The following is a 24,147-nucleotide window of genomic DNA, read 5'->3' as shown; positions in this document are numbered from 1 at the left end:
AGAGTCTCTTATGGTTTGCCTCCCTCTGTTTTTTTTTCTCCCTCTCTGTTTTTATCTTATTTTATTTTTCCTTCTCTTTCCCATGTCCATCAATTTTGTTTCTTAAATTTCATATATGAGTGAAATCATATGGTGTTTGTCTTTCCTCCAATTGACTCATTTCACTTAGCAGAGTACCCTCTAGTTCCATTCATGTTCTTGCAAATGGCAAGATTTCATTCCTTTTGTTGACTGAGTAGTATTCTAGTGTGTGTGTGTGTGTGTGTGTGTGTGTGTGTGTATACACATACATAATATCTTATATACATACACCACATCTTCTTTATCTGTTGATGAACATCTGGGCTATGGATCTTTATCCAAAGTACACAAAAATAGTGATTCAAACAGGTACATGCACCCCAGTGTTTATCTCAGCAATGTCCATAATAACCAAAATATGGAAATAATGTGTAATTTGTAGCTATGTTCTTGAAACCACATTTGAGTAGCATTAAGAAAAATTCATATAGCAAATTATACTCTTTATTTCAATGGTTAGTATTAATTTTAAAGGATCCTAAATTCTGCTTATTTGAACTATTTTTGAGGATTGACTTAGATGTAAGATTCTCAGTAAATTTGAAAGTAGTTCGGTTTGTTGAAGAGCAATTAACAAGATTTTATCCTCTATCCCAGTTGTCAATGTCCTGATTGTAATTCTGCATAATTACAAGTGCAGAAGCAAACAAACAGATAATAACATTTTTATCACAAAGCCAGAGGATGAGGAAGTAAATTTTTAAAAATAGGATTGTTTTTATTTTATTCATAAAATTTTATTTAATTGCAGCCTTTAAAAGAAAATATCTGATTGCATAAAAAATTTTTGCTTACACAGTTCAGTGAAACTTTTATTCTTGCCTCTTTGTTAAAGAGATTCAAATAATGTGTCAGTGGCTTATTCTATAGCATTCAACATGGTTTTCTCATTTAAATATTATTTTCCCCATTTGCTTTGTTTTAAATTGTTTTTTATTACAGAACTTTCCAGGGCACAGGCACCATACAGGACTAGCGCTGTGCTCACCTCTGACCTTCAGAGTCCACTTCAGTATCAAACGTCTTTTTTGCTTTAGCTCTATTTTCTTTCCCATACTCCCATCACATATTTAGTAAGAAATCAGTGTTATTTTATTTGGGGGATTTATTCTTCTGTTGGTTTTAAACACAAGCAAATACGGAATATATTGTATTTTGAGGCTTACAGCTGTAACTAAAATTTTTTCACAATACTAATCAAGCGGTTGTTGAATAACATTGATTTTCCACGATTGATTTTCCCTTTATAGTAGAGATTAATACGTAACTTGGATAAATTCAACGATTAGTAGATATGGGAACTGAGTTTTGAAAGAAGGCTGTCCAGATATGGAGCTGGTGTTTGTATCTGTTGTTCCAAGCTTCCTGGTGAGGTAGGCAAACTAGATCCTTTTGCTTATTTCAACCTGTTTCTGTGGATTCATGACAGGACTTTAATATTTTGGGTCCTTTCTACTTCACTGTGTTCATAGATTAGTACTGCTGATGAATAACTCTTTGATTATCTTCCTTACTATACAAACCAAAGTAATGGTATTCTGCACCTCTGAATAACATTTTGGAATTCTTTATGTGATCGGAGCTCTGCACAATATGTATCCAAATATCAATTACATTTACCTCTCCCACATAACTCCTAAGGATTTGGGACATGAACAAATTTTATGGCTGTGCAAATTCTATATTACAAGTTGTAGAATGTACTGGAAAGTCTTGCATAAAAGGATATTCTTGGATCTGTTGCTACTCTGCCTTTTTGTTACTTGATCCACCAATTGAAGAAAAGTCCTTGCTTCTCAGTAATGATCAAATTATGTCACATTCATGGTTCCTTGGGCTGGTGTTGAGTCTGAGGTAAACAGTAGAATGGCTTACCTTTGGACTCAGTCTTCCATCAGGTTCATTTTGTGAAAGAGCTGAGTGGGATTTTCTCCACAGTTTACACTTCCTTCTCATTATAACTTTTAAATACTTTTTTGTTGAAGACTTCTTATATTCTGATGGTTAAGATTTATTTCTATCTTTCCTTACTAATTTAAGCCTACCTAATCACAAATAAGCACTTTTTCCCCAAAATTACTTATCTGATAATTTAACCTATCTTTGCAAAAAAGTGATAAGATTTTCCTCTTTATACCAAATGCAAATACAGTGTACAGAGACCTCTTAATGCTTTCTCCAGATGATGTACTTGTAATAAAATTATGTTTCTTTAATGTTTTCCACCCATTCAATATAAGTTTTTTCTGCGTAAGATGACAAGTATATGACAGTATATTTAGATATAAAAACATGGTAACTGATCAGTCTTTTTCATAAAATGGAAACAGAATAATTAAAATTCTTTTTTTCCCTAAATTCTGTTTCTACAAATGGATTTAAAAACCTTTCTAAATGTTTAATGTTTAATCTTGACATTGTTGTTAATCTTCCACTTTTTATCTTATTATGCCAGAGTACTGTTGGATTTTTGTTTGGTGGCTTTGATTTATTTAAATCAAGAATTAAAAAAAAAAAACAGACAAAAAACTAGAATTTGGTGGTATAGAAGATGAAAAATAATGTTTGTATGTTTCATTCAATAATGATATAATCAGGCATGACATTTGTCATTTAAATTTGTCTCTAAAGCTCAATATGCAGACTATTATTCAAATAAGGACATAATCTAATTGCTGAAAGTGTTCTGCATTTTAGTGTGCATATATTAATGATTTTGACTTTTGATCAATATTCATGTCAAGGAATTAGCCTATTTTTTTTTTAAAGATTTTATTTATTTATTCATGAGAAAGAGAGACAGAGAGGCAGAGACACAGGCAGAGGGAGAAGCAGGCTCCATGCAGGGAGCCCGACGTGGGACTCGATTCTTGGTCTCCAGGATCATGCCCTGGGCCAAAGGCGGTGCTAAACCGCTGAGCCACCCAGGCTGCTCAGATATTAGCCTATTATAAAATTGTGAATATAGTTCAGGTATTACATAATAAATAGGGAATTGTTTCCCATTGACCTGTATCTTGTTATGATTCCTTTTCCTTTCCTCTGTTAAATTTATTAAAGTCCTCATTGATTGTTTTCTGTGTTTGATGCTAAAATCTGTCTCTGAATAAAATCTCATTGCTGTTTTATGTTAATTGTTTTTAGGTTGATTTTTCATTGATGTGAAGGTTTAATATGCTCATTCTAGCATATATCCTGCAGTCAGACTGTGGAGTTACTACCATGTTGGCTGATACATCATCAATATAATTGGTAGTAAGGATCTCTGTTCACGGAGATGTATCCTGCTGTGCTTTTTTTTTTGGGGGGGGGGGGGAACACATCACAGAGAAACATCCCATGTGTCACTTGCTTTTCAGCAATTTGGATTTCTGATTCTTTTTGACAAAGACTTGCAGAGACTAAACTTGGCACCTTTTCTGTAGTCTTAGTGTTTTTTATAGGGTGTCTGAATGATGATTCGATGCAGAGAGCCTGACGTGGGACTCGATCCAGGGTCTCCAGGATCACGCCCTGGGCTGCAGGTGGCGCTAAACCGCTGCGTCACCGGGGCTGCCCTACTATGAAGTATTTTTTACAGTGTGTTTTTATGGACTATTTTAAAGCCACCGATAGATTCTAAAGCTATTCTGAATTTTGTAGACATAGGACTATGGATTATCAATAGTCTGATACCCAACGTCAGTCATATTGTGTGTTTTAATTGGGCAGTTTATATATTAGCTTAAAGTTTCCTTTTTCTTAAATACAGAAGGGAAATATAGAAGTTATTAATTTATCAGTGTGTCAACTTGTACCTTAACCCAGCTTGGAAATGAGCTATGACTCTTGACCTAATTGTACGAAGGACTTTACATCCTGCCCTTCCCAACGTCTGGTTGGTGAGACTGTGACTGTACTTCTTTTCTGAGCTCGTTACAATATGAATCACAAATGCATTCCTCCTTTATAGTGAGGGTCATGGCTTGAACCCATGACTTTTTTTTTCCTGTGGGTCAGATTATCCCACACTTGATTTGTTGACATGAATTATTCTTCAGTTCATGACAGGTAGATAATGAACTTAAGTTTGTGTGATACATTTCATCGTCATTTTAATTTCTACATCCCTCAGACATTGTAGTATTTATTTCTTATGTTGTACTTTATTCATATATAAGATGCCAGCAGTATATTGATTATCAGTTTACATTTGAAATTTTGTATATGTATATGTAATGGCTAATTGAAGATTTGTTTTTAGGTTATCAAGGAAATTTTTCACTGTAATACTTTGCTTGCTTTGACTAAAATAAGCAAAACTCTTTTTACACACAGATGTATTTTAATCCAGCAGATGCCTTCTTACATGGTTTTTAAAACACATTTTGGTTAAATCAGAAATCCAAATGCAAAACACAGCAGAGAGGAATATCACATGTATTTCTGGCCCTCCTTGGAGGGCTGAGGAACAGATAACATTCATTCATATATGGCTAGTTTCCAATCTTGACAGTCGTTGTTCAATACATTCTAATAATATAACTTTAAAGCATATTTTTCATTGTATTTAGCTGGTTTGAAGGCAGCTGAACAGGCGAAAAACACTGTATCTGAATAAAAACTAGAGCATTATGGCATGACTCTTGATAAATGATAATGGAAATAATCTTTTTCTCTTGCTCCTGCCCTTCTGTATGGCGACCTGTCACAGCTGGAAACACAGCTTGGTTGTGACATGCCTTTCACCTCCCTGACAGGTGATGCCACGTGTCAGCAGAGTCTAAAGCCTCAACTGCAGTGTCACAGCATCTTGGTCAGGTGTACAGAATGTTGAGCCTCTGGAAACTTCCTTGTTGGGCTAGCAATGAGTCTCTGATGGAATGGGAGAGGTAGCTGTAAATGCTGGGTTTGGGGTAAAACGTGCTCATACCATGTGTTTGGTATTCTTATTTTATCAGGGCTGAATCTCAATTATTCCAAAGTACTTTTTGCCCTCTTCTACATAATTTTCATGAACACAGTGCTACTTACAGGGAAATGTTATTACTACTTCTAAGAATCTTATTTTCAAGATCTGTCCTGTGGGAGTGATAGGATCTTGCTAATGCAGGCATGTGGAATTTTAGCAGTGTGGCTAGGAGGTATTTGCTCTTAGGTGTTTCCCATTATACTCAAGTACTATGAAATGTGCTTGCTTGTAAGCATGCTCCTGTTCATTTCTGGCTCTCTTCACCCATCTGTGTTAAGTGACCATTGAAAAGTCAGGGTTATGTAACTAGTCTTTTGGCAAATTGGCATTCTTCTGTTGCTGGCTTTGTTTGCGTTTTTATCAGATACTTTTGTTATCTGACACTGGGGAGCAGTGGACAGCATTTTGGACAAGGTAGCCAGTACATCTGTTGGCATTGGTCCCCTAATGTTGGCTGACTGACTGACCTCCCAGGTCAATCCCATAAGATGAGATACAGTGAGAACATTGTGATGTCCAACTCAAATATCATTTAATGGAGTCTTTTCATAATAGGATGTCTTTTTAAAATCACTGTTTTAAAATTACTTCATACAATATCAGATATTAAAATACTTCCTTAAGTAAAAAAATTACTTCTAAGTATCTTTTGTATTGATATATTTTGAGAATTTTCTCAGTAGTGTGTGACTCTAAAGCTATCCCTTCTCTACAAATATCTGAAAATGAGCGTTTGAGTTGCCTGTTTTATGTTGGATTTCTTTTTTTTAATTTTTTTTAATTTTTAATTTTTTTTTTTAATTTATGATAGTCACACACACACACACACACAGAGACAGAGACACAGGCAGAGGGAGAAGCAGGCTCCATGCACCGGAGCCCGATGTGGGATTCGATCCCGGGTCTTCAGGATCGCGCCCTGGTCCAAAGGCAGGCGCCAAACTGCTACGCCACCCAGGGATCCCTTATGTTGGATTTCATGGGTTATAGAAAAAGGATAAAAGTCATAGTACTTTATATTAAGGAGCTTACATTCCAATATGCTTGCCATCTTAACTATTCTTGTTTTTACTTAGCTTTCATTCCATAGGAAAAGTGAGATGAGAATCCTAGTTTTTATAGTGGCGTTATTTAGCAAACATTTATTCAGCAGATATGCCAGGACCTGCTAGGCATTAGAGATGCAGGGATAAATAAGATCAGAGACCAGGGGAGAAGTGGGCACTAGGGGGGACGATTTGTCTTGTGGGGTGGTTGGTCAGGTGTCAGACGCACAGTGTGTTATGGAAACAGAAGGGAATATAATCAGCCTACCTTGATCTTGAAGGTAGCTCTCCTAACTAGTTGTTTGTTAAAGAGTAACGGATAAAATCCAGTGACATTTAAGGGATAAACTTGGCAGAATTGGTTACGGAATGAATACAGGGCATAAGGGAGAACAGGGAGTGAGGAATGATGTGTCCTCTGTTTCCAATTTCAGCGGGTGATTCCATAGCCCCACCCTGCACTAATGATGACACCCCTATAAGTAGCTGCAGTGAGGGCACACATAGGACTGAGCTCCCAGCAGCTCCTGCTAAGAGAACTTGTAGTTTAGTAGTTGAAGTAAGTACATAGAATTTCTAGAAGAACACTTCTTTGTAAAAACATTCTGAAGAGTTGAGAAGATGAAGGCATAACAACTTGCCATCAAAAGTGTTTATCCAACCACATTCATTGATTTCCTTTAAATCTGGGATCCCTGAGCACAAGGGGAACCTTATAGAGTCCTGCCATCCTACCACATTCCTCTGGGTCACCTTCCTCCTCCCTGTTTCCTCAAACTACCAATCGTGACCCTCCTAGTTCACTGAGAAAGTGGGAAGTATTCATCAAGGACATCACTTCTGTCCCACCACTAACCTTACCGGGGTGTCTGCATGTATGCCCATGTTCCTGCCCTCCCTGCCTGTCTCTGTGGGTGCTTTTGCCCCTACCCCCAGCCTGTGGTTTCTGTCTTCCAGGACACCAAGGCTTTTCTCTCGGCCTGATGGGGTCATTCCTGGGAGGTGTAATCCAACTTTCATGTCTTCCATTCTGAACACACAAGCAGACTCCCTTGAGCCAGCGCTGCTGTCCAGGGACCCCCTCCCCACTCATCTACACCACTATGCAGCAGCACTCCTCATACACATTGTCCATCTCATCTCTCCTGTCTCCCTGGACTCCTTCCAGTGGAGCTTCATCTCTAACTCTCAAGCCTTGTCAAGGGCACAGCGACTTCCATGTTGCTAGTGTTAGGGGTCAGGTCCCTGCTCTTGTGACTGGTCAGAGTGTCACACGGGTCACCTCTCTTCAAGCTCTGCCATCGTTTGGCATAGGGTGTTACTTCCCCTCCTGCCTCACTGGCTCCTCCTGGTCAGTGCACGCTGGGTCTCCTTTCTCATCCTCTCTAGCTGTTGGGGCTTTGTCCCAGCCTCACTCCTCCCCAAGTTGCTGTGTGTGCACGTCTATGTCCTTGACTTTCTCTGCCTTGGCTCCACATATGCCCTCGTCTGGTGCAGCTTCCCAAGGACTTCCATGTTATTTAAGGCCTGGATCTGCTTTCTGAGCTTCTAGGCCTCCATCTCCAACCGCTTCCTGTACATCTGGCAACCAAAAGAAAGCTCTACGTGTGCCTCAGTGCCCCTCATGAGTGCACACACCCCATGTTCCTCCCCACCTACCCTTCTCTTCCCAGTCAGATGGCACCTCCTTGATTCTCTTTGTTCACACCGACACTTTCACTCTGACTTTCTTGCTCTTTCTCTCACAGCCCACATTAAAATGTCAGGAAGTCCTGCTAGCCCTCCTTATAAGTGGACGGAAGATCTGACCACGCCCCTGCTCTTTCACCTGTTCTCACCGGCAGTCATCTGCTGCACACAGCACCCAGAGCTGGGCTCTTACCAGGTGGGACGACAGGGCTGTCCCCCCTGCACCAAGCCCTGCAGTACCTTCCCAGCTCTGCCCACCGCACCCCGATTGTCAAGGCCCTGCCTGGCTGGATCCTTGTCAGCGCTCTTTGCTTGCCGTTTCCTTGTCCTTCACTCTGCTCTGTTCTTCTCCACACTGCAGAAAAGACTTTATACAGCAGGATTGAGGCTGCTGTCTTTAGAGGGGCCTGCCTACATGGTGGCCTCTTGGCTGGCTTGTGGGCACCTGGCACTTGAAGTTTTCCTTCTGATCCCTAAATGACCGAGATGGTCCACTGTGCAGGGCTGTTTGCACAAAAAGCATGATTGATGGCAAACTCCCAGTTTGCTTCTGGGAGTCTGGAATTTTGGTAAGTACTAGGTAGAGGGGGTATATGTGACTGGCCCCCAGTGTGAACCTTGGAGCCTGAGTTTCTAGTGGGCTTCTCTGGACAGAAATATTGCCTGAGAGAGGAGGACACTAGGTATGCCTCATTGGAGGGAGAGAACCCACGGATGGAGCTTCGTGCATGGAATCCTGAGACATTACCTGGGTCATTTCCTGGCCGACCCTCCCTATATCCCTCTGCTGTGATGAACTGTGGCTGATGGTACACCCATTGTCCAGTCCTGGGAGTCCTACTGAATCGCCAAATGACAGGGTAGTCTTGGGGACCCCAGAAACTCACTTCAAGCAAACCTTGAGGGTTTACACTAGATCCCATGCTGGCGCTGTTTCCTGTCCTGTAGTTTTTCATGTTAGTCTTAAGAACCTGTCCATTAAGTAGTGCCTGAGGCATCCATCATCTCCCCTTGCTAGATTGTGTTTTGAGAGTTTTATCTAATGTCTAAAACCATGCCTTCCACTTAGCTGAGGTTCACTGCATAATTGTTAAATGAGGAACATTTAAAATGGGTACTGATGGCAGGTATATGGAAATTTAGCAAAGAAGAAAGGAAGGCATTACCAGTGTGAGAGATGAGGTGAGGAAGATGATGGGCTGAACTTTCGGGAGGGGTTTTTTGTAAGAGGAGAATCAATTTCTAAAGCAAGTGAAGTAGTAGAAAGCTGTGACTGGAAATGTATTTCAGGATTTGTGTGGAAGACTTAGCCAGTTTGCTTGTAGCAACCCAGAATAAACAGGCCATGTGTCTATATCTGGCTTGATGTACCCAGGGGAAAGAAAGGGAGTGGCATGCAGGTAATGGCGTGGGTCAGACACTGTATCAAGGAGTCCTGTGATGTCTGGTCATCACTTGTGCCATTTAGCAGCTCAGTGGAGCCAAGAGGGCTGTCTTCCTGTGAGGTCAGGCTATGAGATGGGATCTCTATTCCCGAGTTCCCTGACTTGTTGGTTACCATCACCACCTTTTATGTACAGGCTCTTCACTGTGGTGAAGTGGTTCGGGAGCAGACGAGTTGACTATTAAATATTATAATAATTATAGTTCAGCTCTAAATGAAAAAGTACAGAGTGTGACAGTGCTGGACAATTGGCTGCTTTACTGAAATAGGAAGTACATATGGTCCCTACTTGATTAGTTACCAGACAGTGCCAGGCACACGGTTTTATTTCACCCTTTACCACCCATTCCATCTTATGGGGAGTTGATAGCCCATAAAATCAGAGCTCTAGGATGCAGATCATGACTTGCAACGCAAGTGTGTTTAGTCCTGGAACTCTTATCTTTTTGCTGCTTCGTAATGCCACCGATTGGGACGTAAAATGTCAGTTTAGTGTCTTAGGAACAGAAGTCCATGATGGGAGTTATTAGAACAGGGCATCCGTCCTGCAGAGAAGGTTGTGGTGATTGACATTCAAGATGGAAATCGGGTAGTGGTGGTGGATGTTGAGGTAGCCATGTTCAAAGACAGTGGTGGTCCGCCAGGAGTGATCGAGTTAGTGAGTGATCTGCCATGTGGGGGTGGGCAGAAAGCTAGGAGTGCCTACAGATGTGTTTGCCTTCTCAATCTCAGTGTTTTCAGAGATTGGGCCAGGATATAATCCTCAGCTCAGAAATCCTGTCCTGCCCATAGAATAGCTGCTGTACAGAAAGCAAGTGTTGGGACTAGTGTTATTTTGGGAAGTCTCTATGGAGAAATGTGTCCTTTAGGTTTCAAGATATTGAGAGGCTGTCAGTATTTTTTAATACATTTTTGAAATGTGTTTAGATTGTTAAAGAATCAAGCTTATTTTATTTTTATTTATTTTTAAAAATATTATATTTATTTATTAGAGAGCATGCATGCACAGATAGGTGGAGAAGCAGGCAGGAGGGGGAAGACTCAAGGAGACTCGGGGAGGAAGCCCGACTTGGCTCCATCCCAGGACCCTGAGATCATGACCTGAGCCAAAGGCAGATGCTTAACTGACTGAGCTACCCAGGTGCCCCAAGTCAAGCTTATTTACTTTTAGTATGAACAGAATGTGGGTGTCACATCATGTAGGTGAAGGAGTAAGCTAGCAGGAACCTGAAGACCGGGGTAGTGCCTTTGTGTATCTGCCGGGTCCAGCCAGGTAGTTCTGGGCTGGTCCTCTGTTATTTTAAAATGGAGAGTTACGACGTTTGGGCAGTATGGCATCAGACCTTGCTAGCATCAGCTTACAGTCTATTTTTCTGTCTCTTTAATATTAATGTATTTTCCAGAACTAACATAAAAGAAATTTAAAATACTTAAAATACTTAAGAAAATTAGAAAGTGCTTAGGAGAAGTAATTGTCACAGGTGTCCGGTGTGGAGTGAGATGAGGACTGTAATTGGCACTAAATTTAGCACCGAGCTTCCCATCAGCAAAAAGTACACAGAAACACACATGCAGTACTACTTTGCTTACAGACTGTTGATTTTCTAACCTAAGGCTGTGCTTTATTTACTGGCAGAGACAACCTTTTCTTGTCATTCATTGCCAGACGGTATTTGGGCTTTTGGGCTTTTGGTCGCTTTCCTTTTGCAGAACTTGTAAGAACTTTCTTCATTGGCTCTCTTTGGAATGAAGGGGAATACAGTCACACTCAGACAAGGACCTTTCTCGCGGGCTCTGTGGTGGCATAAGTGGAGGTATGTGGTTTTCTGGTTGGATGGCACTATAGCACATCTCAGAAAAGCTGCTGCAGAGCAAGCTCCCCATGCCCTTGAACTGCACCCTGCTCGCCTTCTCTGTGCCTCTCACCTCCCTTCTGCCGCCATTGTTGGTCAGGGCTATGGACCATACTCTCTTCCAGGCTCATCTGGAGCTTGGCCAAAGCATGTGCTAAGTGTGTGGTGTGTCCCATGGAGCTCCATTCTCTTTAGAAACCAAACAGCAAAATTCGAAAGTTAAAGAACTTTTCTTTATCCTTCTCTGATCTGGAAAAAACCAATCCTACATCTATATCTGTCATGTTTATGGGGTAAAGATGGGATGGGGTAGGATGTTTACCAAAATGTTAATATTTCTCATCCAGACAAAACAAAACATAGAATCTCTGTATCTGCTTGACCATCTGCTTTGCCCTTGTCAGTACTTGGTGTCCCAGCTCCACAGACAGTGTGTCCTGAAGGAGAAGAGGAGGATCCTGAGCATGCACCACGTGGATGGTGCATTGGTGGATCAGGCGTGCGACACATTTCTTGTTCCTGCCCCCAGAAGGCACTCTCCGTCTCCCTGTGTCTCCCACACCCCCTGTATTGTGAGTGAAGTTTTATTAGACTTTTTGCTTTGAAACAATTTCAAATTTATAGAAAACTTATGAGAATCAAACAAAGAACTCCTGTATACTCTTTGTTGGGAGAGCCTATTCAGTTTGTCCACGTTTCCAGTAATACCTTTGTAGCAGAAGAATACTATCCTCCGTCCTTGGCAGCTGCCATCTTACTTTCTGTCTCTGTGATGTTTGACTCCTGAGGGCTTCATGGAAGTGGGATTGGGCAGTCTCTGTCCTTTTGTGACTGGCCTATTCCACTGAGAAAACTGCCCTCAAGGTTCATCCGTGTGGTAGCAGGGGTCTGGATGCCCTCCCTTGGTAAGTCTGAGTCATTGGGGCTTATTTGTAGACACCACACTTGCCAGTTATCTGTCAGTGGACACCTGATTTGCCTCTGCCTCTTGGCTCTTATGAATATGTTGCTGTGAATGCAGTGTACAAGTATCTATTTAAGACCCTGCCTTCATTTCTTTTGGGATATACCCAGGAGTGGAATTGCTGGGTCATATGATAGTTTTGTGTAATTTTGTGGGGAACCTTCATCCTATTTTCCACCACAGCTGCACTGTTTTGTGTTCCCAGCAGCCATGTGTGAGGATTTCAGTTTCCCCACATCCTTGCTGGCACTTTATATTTCTGGTGTTTTTGACCTGTGGTTGTGAGGTGAGAGAGCGATTGTGTTAATTATAGTATCTTCTGTGGACTAGTACACATCCTTGTTTTTCTCTCACTGTTTATTACTTTCGTGTATGTAGAACTTAAAAGTTAATTTAGCATTTTATTTTCACATTTTTAATGGTTGAAAAGGATCATGTAGATTTGAAGGCTTTTAATTGATGTTTTTTTTTGTTTGTTTTTTTGTTTTTTTTTGTCTTGTTTTGTTTAACAGTTTGATGATTTCACAAAATTTCCTTTTTGGAGTACCTAAATCATACCTTGAAAGGAAGAGAACAATTAAAAATGATTCTCCCCTTTGACTTTGTTAGAACTTGTTAAATGAAAATGCAGATCATTAGTTCCATTCAAGTTTTTTAGAAGCTTTATGCTTTTTACCATATTTATCACTAAAACTTTTTCAGTGTTCTTCAAGGTCTTTTAAATTCTGCCAACTTCAGATATTGGATTTTTTTTTCTGTTTTTATAACAAAGTCAGCTATTTGACAGTATCTGACTCCATCCTTTCTTGGGGTGCCATGTACATAGGAAGGAACACTGAGGACCCAGGAGACCTGCAGACTCACAGGTGGAGTTCTTGGATTCAGCACTCATGTATCCCTGTACTCTGTTCGGGTGATGGCCTCTCACTACAGCCCAGCACCAGGTAGCTCTATTGTGCTGGCTTCCATGTACTGCGTGTTCTTATTCAAACCTTTACCCCAGTCTTCAGGTTTTCAGACCTAGCTCTATCTGTGCCTCCTCCATCAGACAGGTAGATGCATTCATTCACTTAGCACTTACTTTGTTATGGACCTTGGATTGTATTCACCTTGCATATCCTTGGGTTACTTCTGGAGGAGACAGAAAATTAGACTGTGATTGTTGGACTGGGTGGAAGCTTTTGTGATGAAATTACACATGGGGATGATTAGTTCAACATGGGAAGAGCCTTCTACAAGGAGGCCGTAAGGTTCACTGAAGTCAGTGGCCTGCTGACCAGGGGAAGCAGTGCCTTGGGGCGGTGCTGCAAAATGAGAGCCTCTAGGCAAGGTTGACCATGCCAGCTGGGAATAAGCTGGAGTTGGTGCCAGATATTGTAGTTCTGAAAGCAGAGGTTTTGAATTTCATTCTGAACACTGTATGAGGTTGTAGAGTTGATTTTGGGTTCAGCTTCCAGTAGTAGAGACCACTCTTCTTCAAAAAAAGGGAAGGGAGGAAAGGGGAGGAAGTAAAGAAAAGATACAAGAAAAGCCAAGCAGCAACATAACCATAAAGGGGATTGTTTTCTTCCATGAGAGGCATTCACAGTAGTTTCGTATGCTGCCAGCCTCGCTCTTCTCTCTCTGCTCACCCCAGAGACACCTATGGTCCAGCAGACTCCCTGGCCTTTAGCCTTGACATCCTAGTTGCAGGCCAGAAGGGGCAGGAACAGAGGCAGTCAGGATAGGGCCCCACTGCAGAGCGCATCTCTGGAGAGAGCCTTTTAGGCCTGTGTGGTCAGTTTCTTTGGCTTTCTTTCCCTGACTTGCCTATACACCAACTATAACGACTCTGGAAAGGAGCTTCGTGACCTGCTGTTACCAAGAAGGAGAGGCAGAATGGACATTGGATGAAGCTCCAAGCAATCTTTGCCACAGGGTTCACTAAAGGATATGAAATGGACTAATTTGATCAAGTTTTCTTTTTCAATGAAGCCTTATGGGTAGTGATTTTACTAGAAAGCAGGTTAACTGGAGGCATGGTTCCAAGATAATCCAGGTGAGAGGTGATAAGAAACTCTGCTGTGTCTTTCTGTCCTTCATGCTTGTCCCCTGCTGGCTGTCTTATGCTGCCGCTTGGTCCCCAGGGCTTCAGGGGTTACCCTGTCTCTCTGGTCTGTGTGCTGTTATTACTGCTCTTTGGGCTCTTTCCCTGCAATATGTAAACCTTGTTCAAATCTCGCCTGCTAAACCCCTTGTCTCATCCTCTACTGTCCTTCTCTTTTCTCTTTGACATACTTTTTTGAGAGGACAGTGTTCTCGCAACTGTTCCTTCACCCACTGGTAAAGACTGCTTGCCTCATGGGATCATGATGCTCGGTGGTATACTGAAACTAGATTTGGCTGAGTCAGTGATCCCTCACCTGGTTGTATCTGGAAGCTTCTGTCTACCCCGTGCATCGCTCCAAGCAGTGCTTTTGCCTTGGCTTCTCCTTATTCCTTGTGGTTCTCTTCCAATGGCCACTGACAAGCTCACGGCTATTCAGCACCAAGGTTTATGAGGCACAAGTCCAGTATGGGAGGTGTTATGGAAGCATCTTTCTTCTTTTGGCTTGAGAAGTCTCAGGTGAGCAACTGGAAGGTCCTCACGGGGGAACATGATACTTAAACCCTGAATTTCTGTAAGGTGCTTTGCCTAGATTTCCTTGGACAGCCCTGAGACATGGGTGTGCTTTTTCTGTTGCACTGACAAAGATAGGCTCAGAGAGAGGAAGAACCTTTCTAGGAGCCTCTGCTACATGGTAAAGATGAGATATTTGAACCCTCATCTTTGTGATTATATTGTTCATGTACTTTACTTTTCCAAGGTAGGTGAGACAGGCAGATTTAATTTTAAAAAGATCAAGCTCGTGTTGATTTGTATTTCTAGCTATAGGTGAGGGAAAAAATAACCTTAGAGAGTATCTAAATCAGGAAGATACTGCCTGTGGGTGTAAAATATGATTGTTATTTGAGTTGATTTCAAATGTGATGAAATCATTGAAGTTGTAGTAGGAAGAAAAAAAATCCCTGGGGAAATGTTGAAGAATTTCAGATTTTACAGTTGATGTAGATTTCACTTATGGCGTTTCCTTATGAACATTCATTAGTAATAACGTGCTCCCAGAGTTGAGTTGATTGTCCTTTTCTTTAACTTATGACTTGTTTTATATATGTATGTGTGTGCGTGCATGCACATGTATATACATATATAAATGTATAAATATATACACACTCACTGTTATATATATTTGTTATATATGTAAATGTATATACACATATTTGTTATATATAAGGACTATATATTTTTCCTCAAGCTATCATGTATAATATCTGAAAATTTGCCCCTTTTGCTAACTAGCACTAGAAAAGGAACTGTTGGGGTTGAATGCAGAGAAAGTAAGAAAAGGTAATAAGGCAGGAGGAGAGAGTTTTTTTTTTTTTTTTTAAACTTACAGCCTGGGGAATAAAAGAGCCTCAGGCTAACATTTCACAGCTTGTGTAAACTATATTTAATTTTTATGTAATACAACATACCATTCCAAAGCCCACCTCTGGGAACCTCATGTTTTGAAGTGTTACTGGGGAAATTCGCCACCCTGTGCTAAGGTAATGCTCCCCTCGTGGTAGTCTGTGATCATGGCACACAAGCCTTCTGCATATTTGCTGTTCCCTCAGGGTGATTTGGGCATTTTAAAGTCACTCTAAGTATGAGGAACCTAGCTAAATTTCATCCCAGGAGTTATATTAAGGTCTTTCCAGGAGTCAAACAGAACACCTCTGAATAGATTATGTAACAGGGAACCCAGACGTGGTACACGCTCTAACCAGGAGATGGAGCACACCAGTGATGCAAGGGACTGCCTCTGAAGTAGCCCATGGCTGGGTCACTAGGGATGTGTCAGGCACCCCTGTAAGTGCCGAGGATACAGTTATAAATAAGAAAGACCAGGCTCCAGTTCTCAAGAAAGCCTACATTCTAGCATTGTAGAAAAAGCCTGTAAACAAGAAAAATGAATGAAAAAATCATTTTCCTTAATCCTACAGGGTAATGAGCGAGATTGCTATGGAGGGTGATACACCACTTTGACCAGGGTGATGAGGACAGCACTGACACAGGTGGGACCTGTGGGCCTGGGGTGGCAGCCGTGTAGAGGGAAGAATGATCACATAGGCCCTTAGCAGGACGAGCTGGGCAGAGTCCAAAGAGCAGACCAAAACTTGTTATCACTGGGGTGAGCGTGTTGGGGAGGGTGCTCTGAGTAGTCCCAGGTCAGCTTTCTTTAGACCTTGTAGGTGCTGTTATGGCTGTGTGCTGTATCTTGAGTTTAACACAAAGCCCTGGAAGACGGGTTCAGGATCTCCCTTATCCTTGAAAAGTCACGTAGGCTGATTTGTGGGCAGGGGATTGGCAAGGAGCAGGTTACTGCTATTGTGGCTGGAGTCAGTGGTGACTTGCCCTGGGTGGTGGCAGTGGGGACAGAGTGATGGGGATGCATTGGGCAGAAGGCAGCTTGCTAGACTATGTAGTGAGGTCATGGGGAAAGAGGATCCAAACATGATGTCTGGGGCTGTGCTGTGACCCCTTGGGTGGGTGGTGATTCCTCCTGCTAAAGTGGGGAGTCTTGGGCAAGAGAGTAATTGAGGAATGTGGGGCAGGGTGGTGTATTCCTTTATGGACACTTAATATTGAGGTATCCTTTAGACATTCAAGTGGAGGTCACAAGTGATAGTTTAGCTGCACATGTTAATCCTGAGTTTACATGGATGAGAATCTTTAATTTTTCATTATTTCTGAAAATAATCTTTCCTAAGAATTGTACTCTGATTTTTTTTTTTTTGAAAAATCTAACCTGAGTTTTTCAAACTTTAGCATATAAACCTATCTCTTTTGTTCAGTAGCGGTGCAAGAGAATGCCTGATTAGCCCTTATAGTGCCAATGAGTCCCTTTAAGGTACCCCCTCATAATATGGATAAAATTGTCTCAGTTGGTTTAGAAACTGTTCTTCAGTTGTATTTAGTTTCTGCTCTTGTGGGTCCTGTCATAGGTATGACCCAATTTCTTCCTTTCTTACACACTTTATACCTGGAAAAATGGAATGATTTGGGTATGGAGAAATCTCTTACATTCTCTTTTCTTCTTTTTGTACCGTTCACATGTCTGAGCATCCCTTGGAACAATTTAGGTTAGAGGTCCCTGCGAAGCTCTATCAAAGCTATGCTGTCTGGCACATTCTGCGTATTGTCGTTTCTCTCTAGAACTAACCCTTGACTGAATTAACTGTGCCACCTCCAGAAGGTCTTTGTTTTGTGTTATCGGGAAGATATGTTTCATATTTTCATAGAACAAAGAAATACAAAATACTTCTAGATGTGACAAGGCCATTCAAATGTATTTAATGGCCTTGTACATTGACATAAAATTGTCACACCTTTCTCTCTTTCACTGCCAGACTACAGGGACAGGGTGACAGACAGTGAAGAGGTATGGATAGAAATAGGACTCAGTTTCTTTCAGACTTTAGAGATACTGAAAATTAGTGCTTGCAGGGTTAATGATAAGCTCCCTTTTTACTGTGAGGCACCTTCTGGTGTTGAAAGTTGACCAATATAACTTTGGCTTTGACTGGTCTTAGGAATAAACATGATTTTATACTTTTTAAAAAGAAATAAACAAACAAAAACCAAAATTGCTTCAGCTGTTAGATTCCTGACAGTAACCATGTTGACTGGGGTGATGATTTCTAGAGATACCTTATTCTCCCCTCCCTTCCCTTTTTCCCTTTCTTTTTCGTTTTCTTTTTCTTTTTGCAGAAAAGGCTTAAATTACCCCTTCTATTGACCATGTTAGCCTGGGAGGGCTTCTTCTGAGAGCAGTCATCAGCCCTTGCCCATTTTCAAAGCCTCTGTGGGAAGAAGCGTAAGACTCCTTCCAGCTCATAGTCTTTTTCTTGATCTGGAAACAGCTACCAGAACAAACCCTGATTGTCCCTGTCATCTTTGCAGCTTTGCATCCATCGTACACATCTAGTCTTATAATCACAGTGAGACCAGACACTTACCACCCCTCCTTCATCTCTCACTATTGAAGGCAGTTCAGTTCTCTATACATTGCTTGAGCCGGTCTGTGACAAGGTCCGGTGTCAACTGTTGTGGCAAGATCCTGGGTGGAATGAACTGGCTCCTGGCCTCTCTCTGTGGATTTATGGTTTAGATTGAAGTAGACATGACCCACTATACTACTGTGACTGTATGGCAGGTGCCATTATACAGTAAAAACTGCCTGTGATGGCAGAGTAGGAGACAGGACTGCTGCTCACCAACATTTGGAAGACTTCATTCGAGTCTTGGGTTTTATTCATTCAAGATAAAGGAAGTAAATTCCTGGTAGAAGGAAAATTTTGAGTAGGTGTGTCTATATCTTAAACGAAGGGGTAGTCGTGTATGAGTTCTGAAAAGAGAGGCAAATGTGTCTGGAGGTGACCTGAGAGATGCAGATTTCAAGCAGGAAGAGGAATTTATGAATTGATTCAGCCAATACTCAGTTATGCTGCTGCTGTGCAGTGCCAGTCCCGTTAGGAAATAAAACTGTAACATGAAAACGATTCAGGTCCCACTGCAAGGAAGCTGACATTCTAGGAGACAGATATTCTCATCACAAAAATAATGGGAGTCAAGATTGCATCACACCGTAGCAGCTCCATGATAGGAGAGTTCACCGCACACTCTGTGGGTGAGACGGGAGGGCTGATTCTAGGCTCAAGTTGGTGGCCGTGGTCAGGCAGCTCTGGAATCTTAATGGGACATGATATTATGTAAAGTCCTTTAAGAGGTTTGAAATGAGGCAAAGGGAAGATAGGTTAAAACTAGAAAAGATAAATGTTTAGTCATGGACATTTACCTAGAGGCTTTGAGTATAAAGATTTGAAAGACTGACAGCATCTCCAGCATCTTTCCAGTTGCTGCACCTACCTCTGCCTCTTGCCCCAACTTCTGGACTACAGAACAGCTGCACTTTATTTGCCAGCTTGAAGCCTCCCTCAGCACCCCCTTCTTTCTGCTGACGTCATGTTTGGACTCTGCCACCATGTCCTTCGGAGGCAGCTCTCTGGGCACCTTCGCGGAACCCCTGGGTGAGCCTGTTTGCCTCATGCAGAGGTCTGCTACTTGCCTTGGGCTGGCCTCACTTCCCAGTGTCCCAGGCAGCTTACTCAGCAGGAGAGCCTGTGCCTCGGTTTCCAGTCACTGTGTAAATTTTAACAACCTCCCTCACCGTGGGCTGGTAAAAGAGTCAGAGTTGTAGTGAAAATCAGTGTCGTTTCTCAAGAGTGTGCCAGGGCCAATGTTTGCGTACCGGATGCTGTGACTTGCATCTGATGCTGGGCCCACGCAGCTTGGAGTGAGGGAACTGGTTTGAAGAGAGCCAGCAACTCGCCATCTGCACCCATCACCCTTTGACTGGCTGCAGCTCTTTCTCCAGGATCCCAGGATGCTATGCGGGGCTTGCCTCAAAAACTGTTAATTCTCTCTCCTGGACTCCTGTTGGTTGTCACTCAGAGTGTACTCTCTTGAGACCCTACATCTGACCAACAACTTCTCAATGCTCACAGCTCTTTTTCAGGCTGTCACTCCTTGATCTAGAAGCTTCTGTGGCCCAGAATCAACCTGTATGAGTAAAAAGGACCCATCTGTGCAAGATCACTTTCTATTCTGACACTCACTCCTGAGCACCTCATGAAACCGTGTGCTGCACACCACCATCAAGGATACCTGCCCTGGTGTGCAGGTGGGTGCAGTCTCCTTACCACGAGGCTGCTAAGGTCTTCTGGTTTGGTGGTTCTTGTGTGTACCTGGTGTTCCTGTCTTTCACCTTTAAATTCACAGACCAGTTACACTCAGCTGACCCCTTTCTGCGTCCCGTTGTTTGTCATGAAGCTCCGCACCTATAGGACAGTCTTCCCTACTCTGCAGTTCTAACAGGTGTCCTCAGTGATCTGATCCAGGTCACGCTCCTCTCTCCTGTACTGGAGCGTCCTAACTGTGTGAAGCTAGTCCCCAGCACCACAGCTTGGCCTTTCTCTCTAGCCCTCCTGTTACACTCAGCACCCTCAATAGTGGTGCTGATCAAAATGTGCTCCTGGCCTGCACGTCACAGCCCCTGGAGGTGATCATTAAAAGCAGTAGATTCTCCTTCCCTTCTCTAACTGCTGTCAAGCAAGCATCTAGATAATTTCTCTTCCCAGTAACTTCTCCAAGGGTTCTTAGCAACATAGAGTCTGAGAACTGCTTTCTGGTTCTGTTGTTCTGTGACCTGATGTCTAACAACAGTTACTATTTGGCCTTGAAACCCTAGGACTGTTAGCAGCTCACCACTTACTGTTACAGGGTCTTCTACTCTGCAACTGCTTTTCCCGAGGTCGGTGGCCCCTGCTCTTGTCTGACCACATTCAATGAATTCAGCCACATGGGCTATTTATCTGAGTACTTACCATATACACTTTGAGTCCAGTAACAACAGTGTTTTTATTTCTCTGTGGCTATGTTCTTCAGACCTGGTGGTGCACGGCTTTTCCTTTACGCACAGACGAAGTGACCCTAACAGTTTCCCTGGTTTGTACCAGCCAGAGGTAGAATTGTGCTGCTCCAGAAGCTTCTTTGAAAGCAGATGGAGCATGTCCCTTCTAAAGAGATTATTTACCAGAGCATAGTAGTTGAGCAGTAGACAACAAAAGGTGTTCTCCTTTCCATATACCCTGAACATGTCATCAGAGTTTAACGCCTGCAGTTTTGTACCTGTGATGGATACTCACACATGCAGATCTGGCAAGTTGTCACTTCACAGACGGTTGCAGAAATGTTCCTTTTCGATTAGTTTTATCCTTATGTAAAACAAACTCTATAGTATAATGAACATCACGGGTTTGAACTGCACGGGTCCACTTATGTGTAGATTCTTTAGCATACTGTTATAAATGTCTTTTTTTATCCTTGTGATTTTCTTCATAACATTTTCTTTCCTCTGCGTTACTTCATTATAGGAACGCAGTAGATAAAACAGAGACAAAATAAGTGTTAATCAACTGTTGACGTTATCAGTAAGGCTTCTGCTTAGCAGTAGACTGTAAGTGGTTATATGCAGATCTTTAGCAGTGACGGGTGGGGGTGGGTTGTGCCCCATGCCCCCCTGTTGTTCAAGGTAAATTTTATATCCTTTTTTGGGCTTTATTACCTTTCAAGAGTGTAGATAGCATAGTCATGTTATGAACCTACTAGTATATTTTCATTCTAGAGGATGGAAATGTAGAGAGAGTTCCATTCAAATTACTTAGAGATAGATCATTCAGTAGGCTTAGATTTTTTTAAAAACCCAGTATTGGCTGTTGTGTAACTGTAATTAATGACTGTTGGTACAGGTGATATACAGGTATCTTGCATCTTGCACATTATTGTTACATTAAAGCTATTTAAGTTCCATATCAGTCACTTTTAACACTTCAAAAATTGTTTTTTGTCAGAATGCTAAAAATAATGTAAATTTAAAGTTTTTGATGTTTCATAATACTAGAGATTCTTATATTTATTTTTGTTAAAGAGCATACTGAATTTTTTCTTTGTGTTTTAATTTTTTTTCTTTGTGGAGCTTTAAAAATTATTTCTTATGGAAACTCATTTTTTTTTTTTTTTAAAGTGTGGTTCAGATGCAGAAAATACAAAAAGAGTAAAAATGTTATGTGAAAGCGAACCATGTGGGTTCTACTAGTCCAGTCATGGAGCTGTTAATTCTACACTTGGGAACATGTCCAGATTTAAAGGCTCAGGTGCACTTTACTAAGATATGTGTTATTAAAATCCCTGTATTTGTGCTAGTGTGGCGGGAGTTTTAGAAGGCAGAGCATACCTTACCGTTTTATTGCATTACATTAGATTTATATTTTCAAACATATTTGTTGTCAAAATCCAACATAAAGCCATTTCCTCATACATGCTTTTTTTGCACTAAATAATTAACTAGACACTTTGCCCCTTCTTTGGCTGTACGAGATCCTGAGTAAACTTGTTTAAGAGTAATGTTGCAAGAAAGTCTCTACCTTGAAATGCCTTAATGTGTATAGTCAGTTAAAACACCGTTCTGCCATTTGTAGAAACTTGGTGGTTTCTAGGGTTTTGTTCATTTCACTCTTGTGTGTTGTGATCCTTATATTTTTACTCACTCTTCAGATCCTTGTTTGACCTTATAGAATTTTAAAATTTCATTCAATGTTTCCTTTTTTAAAGACTTAAAAAAATCTTTCTCAACATTATAGTTGTCTATAACTATATTCCTGATATTATATAGGCATCCTCGTGTTTCTGGCCCTTATATTTGCTTTCTTTCCCCACAGAATGGCCCAAATAAGGAAGGGACGACTAAATCTGGGAATTCCTTGGGTCATTGCTGATTCTTGGGGGAGTCCATATCTCCTTTTATTGTCTGTGCTGTTTTTCCACTGTTACAAGTCATCAATACCCTTTAATCTTATTGACGACTGTCTTTGTATTTGTTGGATTTCTAGCCTGATTCTTTCTAAACACTCAAATAGATACAGTCCCGCTTTCACTTCCTCTCTTCCCACTGCTCCTTAAAATACATGCTCCCAGGATCCCTGGGTGGCGCAGCGGTTTGGCGCCTGTCTTTGGCCCAGGGCGCGATCCTGGAGACCCGGGATCGAGTCCCACGTCGGGCTCCCGGTGCATGGAGCCTGCTTCTCCCTCTGCCTATGTCTCTCTCTCTCTCTCTCTGTGACTATCATAAATAAATAAAAATTAAAAAAAATACATGCTCCCTTTCTATGCTTCATTCCATCTGCAATCCCAAGAATGTTATTTTGTTTGTTAAGATAGGAGCCTAGGTGGACCTATTAAAAGATGCCACTTCACAACTCAAGCAGTGATTCCTACAGTTGTTGTCAGTGACCTGATTGGCTTGTGAAGCTCACATTCTGTTGGAATCTCAAGATCCTCCACTGGCCCTGAGCTTGTCTGTGTATGGGTGTGAAACTTTGCTACTTATAGGACGTTTTACTTTTATGGCACTGTGGTCTTTTTCTTTGTTTCTTTCTGTCTGCCTTTTCTGTCTTTCTTTTTCCTTCTTTTTAATGTTTGCATTCTAACCCAATCAACAATGTTGAAAGTTCTTTCCAGGAAGATTTACAGCCTATTTGTTCTTACATTCATGACCAGCTACTCAAAAGTGGGGCATTTTCTTAAATTCATCTGTTTTGTTTTATCAGATTAAAGGTCGCTCTACATTACTATGTTCTAGTTATTTTGATTCAAAATAATTGGCATGGAGCACTAAGGTAGATAGTAAGTAGATAGAATAGTGTTCTCTGCAGTCCATCATATATATATGCATATATATATATATATATATATATATATATATATATATATGGGCATTTCTTGCTCTGGAAGTCAGGTAAGTACATGTTGGGTTACTTGTTTGACTTTTTAGTTTTGGATACTTTCTGCCTGATTTTAGAATGTGCATCTTTTCTTAGATACTTATATCTGTAATTTCCATGATTTTGACAGTCAGCAGTAATCTTTTTTTCCCACTCTTGATTATCTGGACGTTCTTAACTATTTGTAGGTGGTTCATAATTTTTACATTTCTGTTTCTGGTGGTGTTAATTTCACTGTACTAAGTATATTCTCTACCCATGGACTTAGGGGAGAAAATAGATAAAACTTAAATTTTGTTTTTCTTTTTTTTTAAGCAGCTGTTTTTAATGCTTAGGGAAGCATATTAAAACTTTGATGAAAATAATCAGGGCAGTTTATTGTGGATTTGATTATTTGTACTTTTATGTATCATGCTGGTAAATGTAATTCAGGGTTCATTGTAGACTGGATTTTATTAATATATGTATATGAACATTTCCTCCAGACACATTTGTATCAGCAGGGAAAACAACTGCCATTGCCATTCAGAATTGCTAGAATAGTTACCATTGGAACACAGTGTATTCATCTAGGCTGTCCCAGAGAAACAGAGCTAACAGCATATGTGGAGACAGTTGACCTTTAAACAGCACAGGGTTAGGGGCACCAAGGCCTT

At 41.3% G+C, this 24,147-nt stretch overlaps 1 protein-coding gene across 13 annotated transcripts in view; it reads left to right on the top strand.

Annotated features, from left to right (window-relative positions):
- ZNF407 (zinc finger protein 407) overlaps positions 1-24,147 on the top strand; it is a 449,612-nt gene that overhangs the window by 206,066 nt on the left and 219,399 nt on the right. The window contains exon 5 of one of the 13 annotated variants that reach the window (XM_072819738.1): positions 16,094-16,165. The exons of the other annotated variants lie outside the window; for them this stretch is intronic. Coding sequence (XP_072675839.1) covers positions 16,094-16,136 — 43 coding nt within the window. The 3' untranslated portion in view covers positions 16,137-16,165. The remainder of the gene's footprint in view (positions 1-16,093; positions 16,166-24,147) is intronic. 13 annotated transcript variants of the gene reach the window in all.

This window comes from Canis lupus, chromosome 1 (assembly GCF_048164855.1).
Source record: "Canis lupus baileyi chromosome 1, mCanLup2.hap1, whole genome shotgun sequence".
Lineage (NCBI taxonomy): Eukaryota > Metazoa > Chordata > Mammalia > Carnivora > Canidae > Canis > Canis lupus.
Note: the sequence above shows the minus strand (reverse complement) of the source record. Positions and strands in the feature narration are given on the sequence as shown.